The sequence below is a fragment of the Akebia trifoliata genome, chromosome 15 (genome assembly GCF_017979445.1).
Source record: "Akebia trifoliata isolate Shusen 1 chromosome 15, ASM1797944v1, whole genome shotgun sequence".
In the NCBI taxonomy this organism is placed as follows: Eukaryota; Viridiplantae; Streptophyta; class Magnoliopsida; order Ranunculales; family Lardizabalaceae; genus Akebia; species Akebia trifoliata.
In genome coordinates this window covers 22,213,082-22,218,506 of record NC_141389.1, presented here as the reverse complement: position 1 = coordinate 22,218,506, position 5,425 = coordinate 22,213,082, and the positions used below count along the sequence as shown (strand labels likewise).

The 5,425-nt window shown below is 35.2% G+C and overlaps 1 protein-coding gene across 1 annotated transcript; it reads left to right on the top strand.

Moving 5' to 3' along the window:
- The first annotated feature begins 419 nt into the window (after window positions 1-419).
- LOC147384620 (small ribosomal subunit protein uS8) lies at window positions 420-3,584 on the top strand. Its single transcript, XM_086426673.1, has 4 exons — window positions 420-524; window positions 1,871-2,021; window positions 2,144-2,304; window positions 3,298-3,584. Exons 2-4 carry the CDS (start codon window positions 1,889-1,891, stop codon window positions 3,394-3,396), a joined length of 393 nt encoding a protein of 130 aa, XP_086282799.1. The 5' UTR covers window positions 420-524; window positions 1,871-1,888; the 3' UTR covers window positions 3,397-3,584.
- The last annotated feature ends 1,841 nt before the right edge of the window (window positions 3,585-5,425 follow it).

The following is a 5,425-nucleotide window of genomic DNA, read 5'->3' as shown; positions in this document are numbered from 1 at the left end:
ATATTTTTTTTCCTATTCGGAAAACGGATATTCGAAAGATTAATCGGATTTGAATTATTAATAACTATCGGATTTCGAGTTCGAATATCACGATTTTTTTTTGGATTTAGATTCAAATACTCCTATATTCGATTCGATTACTATTCATTGATAACCCTAGTAGAGTGGGGTCCATCATTGTGTTTTTACTTGAATCAAATCTTTGTAATGTTTGAATAGTGTGTTTTAATCTTTAATTGGGTTGCGATAAATAATTTAAGAAATTGAGGGTGTAATAAGTAAAAGTTGACGTGCCAATAGCAAGCAGCTCTCTAAATAAATCTGAACAGATTTAAATGAATTAACTCGTCCAAGACAAGATGACTCGGACGCTCCAACTCGATATACTGTGGGCAAAGGATAATTTGGTAATTACATATCGCTACCTTAACCGCAAGACAGTAGGGCTAGGGCAAATATTTCTTTAGTTTAAGAGTTAAGCTCTCCAAGACAAAAACCCTAGCTATCTTCTGCTCACCAAAGAGGTACGGTCTCAACCCTTTAGATGAAAATCTATCTCATTTCAATATTTTTGCTTTTTAAATTGTGTTCCAAGTAAGGTTTGGTAGGTTAACTTTGATCCGATCTATTCCAACAAACCTGAAGCTTTGAATTTGTGCGTTCTGTTTGTTTGTGTTTTTTTTTTTTTTAATACATTAAATTGTTTGATTTTATGCAATTTATATTGTTTCAGTGAAATATTTATAAGTGGTGGATCATATGTTTAGTTCTTCTGTACCATAAGGTTGAGATGTTGGATAGTTATGATCTTTGGGGTTAGAATCAATTTCAACTAATCCTAATATTTGTAGCATTAATGACCTAAGTGGTTCATTGAATTGGCCAATTTGATCCAAATCCGTAAATTACCGGTTAAAGTTATTGAATGATATACATCTTTGAGAGGAATCGTGCACTGGTTGAGTATGAAATTTAAGTTCTACTCAGAATTAGAGCTCTTCAAAGGGTGATTGGTCTGCCTATAGCAATTCGCCTATTCCTACATTAGTGCACGCAACAACTGAGACCTTTGACAGACCAAGGCCCTACCTAGATCGAGGTCTCAATTACTGTTTGCTTGTTGAGGAACACCTTACGGAAACTTTCCTTTTATGCGTCCATGGCTACCCTACTACTGTTAATATTGGGTCGTGATGCACACCCCAAGTTAGAGGCGACTACCCCAAAAATTATATATATTTCCATGGAGCGAATGTTGACTCAAGCATCTATCATCTGAAGCATTTGTCATCATTTTTAGCATTTAAAATAATTAGATATGGTAGGCTAGGCAGTCGCCTTGAATCTTGTATTATGCAATTAAGGCCAAATATTCTTCATAGTTGCTTGTGCTAGATGTGGATTATCTTGCATGATTGCGTTGCTCGAATTTGTTGACTTCTAGATTATTCAATTTTCATCATAAACTTACTAACATATAAATAAAAGAACTATGGGTGTGACAGTAGAGTAATGAATTCACAAGTCAATGAACTATGATGGTAGTTTGTTTGTTTTGTTGTTTTTTTGTGTTTTCTTTTTTGGACTTTTTAAACATCTGAAGGTAACGGTCTTGGTAAGGTTGGTCCAATTGGATGTTTTGAGCATTAGGAACGTCCTTAGTACCATTTCGAGGATCAATGAGTGGTGTCTGAAATTCTACCTTAGATGAGTCTCTTGGTGTATTGATTTAGGCCATTCCTCCATGATTTATTAGACTCAAAGAGTTGTTTACATGGAGATTCAATCCTTCAAGTTGCTTCGACCAGTTTCCATGATTCAACCCCTAACCTGTTAGACTTGACGTGCAATACCTTTCACTCTTTTGCAGCCCCCAAATTTAGTGAGGATGGTGAGAATTAGTGTCTTAAATGATGCTCTTAAGAGTATGTATAATGCGGAGAAGCGTGGTAAGCGACAAGTCATGATCAGACCATCGTCAAAAGTTATCATCAAGTTCCTCCTGGTCATGCAGAAGCATGGTTTGCAACCTCACATTCATTTCTCTTTCTTCTTTAATCTCATTAATCCTGCTTTCAATGCCTCTTCATATGTATATATATATATATATATACTTTATTTGCTATTTGGTCTTGCTCTACAGGTTATATCGGTGAATTTGAGTATGTTGACGATCACAGATCCGGTAAAATTGTGGTAGAGCTGAATGGAAGACTCAATAAGTGTGGGGTCATTAGTCCTCGTTTTGATGTTGGTGTCAAAGAGATAGAGCCCTGGACTGCAAGGTTACTTCCCTCAAGACAGGTTAGCTTTAGCCTCTTTGTGCTTTCCAAAACCTTTCTGATAATCAGTTTAACGTATTTTTTCAAGACTGATATTTATATTAAAACACAACTGAGTTGCTCAGTTTTGTGTTTTTTGAGATGGGTATAAACGTCCTCTTAGCTACAGTTTTTTGGTTGGACAAATGTCTCATTGACCTACACCACACTTTTTTGTTTTTCCTCTCCACTCCCTCTTACTTTATTATATCTCCTATTTAACCCACTTTTTTGTTTTTCATTTTTTACCTCTTAACCTCAATTTTTTTTTAAATAATATCCCTCTAACTTTATTTTTTCCGTTTTTACCGTACCATAGGCATGGGTGAACTCTAGTATATATATATATATATGGTAGGGCTGTCAATGGATTGGGTTCGATTGGATTGGGGTTGATTTGGTACCTTATCCGATAATGATCGGATGGCATCTAGAACTGATCCAATACTACTTATCATATCGAGTTCTTAACAGATCAGTTTTTATTAGATCTCAATGTTAAGATCCAAACCTGATCGATCCAATAGCAATAGGATCGGGTTCGGGTCGGATCAACCCAATCTGGTGTACAAGATCTAAATGAACTTCATATTTACATATTTAATATAAGTTATATAATTTCTAACATATTATTGAATCGGGACATGATCAATCTAGATCTGATCCAATAAGATATCAGATCGGATCCGTATTGGAATCTGAATCATCAATCGAAACCTGATGTTATCGGAACGTATCAGATTTTGGGTATAATCTGATCCATTGACAGCCCTAGAATGTGGTATAGAAGAGGTGGTTGTGATATTCTACTCAAGTGAATTTTTGGGTATTTATTTCCCACAATGTATCTGTTGGATGATATGTTGTCGTGCATTCCTTAGTAGAAATATGTAAATCTACCAAATGGGGATCATTATCTCTGTATTTGTAATTTCTATTTTTTCTCATGATGACTAATGGGGAAATAAACATGCAGTTCGGGTACATTGTGTTGACGACATCCGCAGGCATCATGGATCATGAAGAAGCTAGGAGGAAGAACGTTGGTGGTAAAGTTCTTGGTTTCTTTTACTAAACAGAGTTTTTTCTTGAAGATGGATTTGGATTTTTATATTTTCTGTTGAGAAGCTGTTTTTGGTGTATCTTGGAACTTAGAATTACTTATGCATTTACTATGGTTTGGTTTTATGTTTCGAATTTGAAATTGACTGGATATTTCGGTTGGTGATATTTTAGAAGAAAGTGAAGATATGTTTTTTATTATTTTCAGCCATTCAAGTTGTAGATGGAACTGTTATTATTAGGATTGCATTTGAAATCAATCGTCTCAATCTGATTGATTAGTCTGCTACTAGGGCTGGCAGTGGACAAACCATTGGTAAATGCTTGATTAGTGGTTAGCACAAGAAGTATGAGTTCAATGGGGTTTGAACCTACGACAGGGAACAACAACTCTCCACACACCTTACCACTTAGTTATATAGCACCTCTCTCTCTCTCTCTCTCTTTCTTTCTTTCTTTGTGTGTTTATTGGATTTTTTCGGAACCTTCATATTTTCCTAAAACTCCTCGTCTTTTCAGATCTTATTAAAGAATCCTGATAATACGACTTACCAGGTGGCATGCTCAATCGATTCCATTTGGGAACTCTAGATCTGTACACCTTGAGATACATAGCTTCTTTGGGATACGCTTTTTATGTGGAAGTGCAATCGTGTATCTTGAGGTGTATAGATCTACACTTTCCAAACTTGTCATGTCAAAGAGAGTTTATTGAGTATTCCACCTGACGAGTCATATTATCACGATTCTATTAAATATTCTTTTTTTTTTATTTTTATTTTTAAATTAATGATATTTAATTTATTTTTTTTCCTTTGAAAAATCGATTATCTTCCACCTCTGGAGAAAAATTTATATTCCCAATTTTTTTTTAAATTAAATAAATATTTTCTGAAACGTTCTCGAATCTATTTGAATTAAACCGAACTGACCACCTGCCGAACTTGGTTGCTATGGTCAAATTATGTCCAGAAAGAAAATAAAATAAAATTGGACCATTAGGCCCAGCCCATTACGATGCCAAGGTCCATCATTAAAAAAAATGGCTGTTCTCGACCGTGATTGCAGAGGCTGAGAGGGGCTTCAGACGACGATTTATGGGCCCAATTAGGCCCAGCCCAGTACTTGAAATGTATGTGCGGATCCTGGTTTTAAAACTAGTCCGAGGCTGAGACGTAGCGTCCCGAGTTAACTCGGTATCTGGGCTGAACGAGACTGATTCACAAACCTATTTGAGACATCCAAGTGTCGTGAGATAAACGAGACGTCTTGAACGAGATTTTTAAAATCTTGTCCAAGTTAAATGTTCTCAACCATATATCATTTCACCCAAATCAATTTGTCTTCATCTTTTCAATCAAGCGAATTTAAAAAAACAAGGTCTTGGGGGAACTTTCATCTTCATCCGATTCCAAAACAAAATCGGATGAAGAAGATGAAACATACGTAACAATGAAAATGAAACACGTAACAATGTAAATATTTAATTTATTTATTTTGATAGGTATATTATATATATATATATATATATATATATTTATATATATTTATATATATTTTTAACTTCATTTTTTAATAGGAATCATTTTTAAATTTTTTAGATTTTTTAAATGGTTAAAAACCATTGTCTCAATGGCAAACAAGACGGGGTGTGGAACCGAGTTTAAAAACCATGGTGCAGATATAGACGATATGTCAAACTGTAATAATTAACATTGCCATTTCAATCACATCTAGTAGTGCAAAGCATTATTTTTTGACAAGTCGTGCTAGATTGACCTCAGCGAGGGGACACCTTGACGGGGTGGCATGTGCATATCCGTAGATGTATTTTATTCGTATCTAGAAGAAAACGCATCTTTGGGCATGCATGCACCACCACGTCAAGATGCCTCTGTGTGTCCTCCATTGAGATCACTCCAGCATTAATACTCTGTGTAAAGAGGGAGTGCTCTTTAACTCCAGACTTCTAATGGGAATCGATGCATTTATGCTACAAATAGCATGATCACAAAGTTCTTTAAAAATTCGTAAAATTCTCA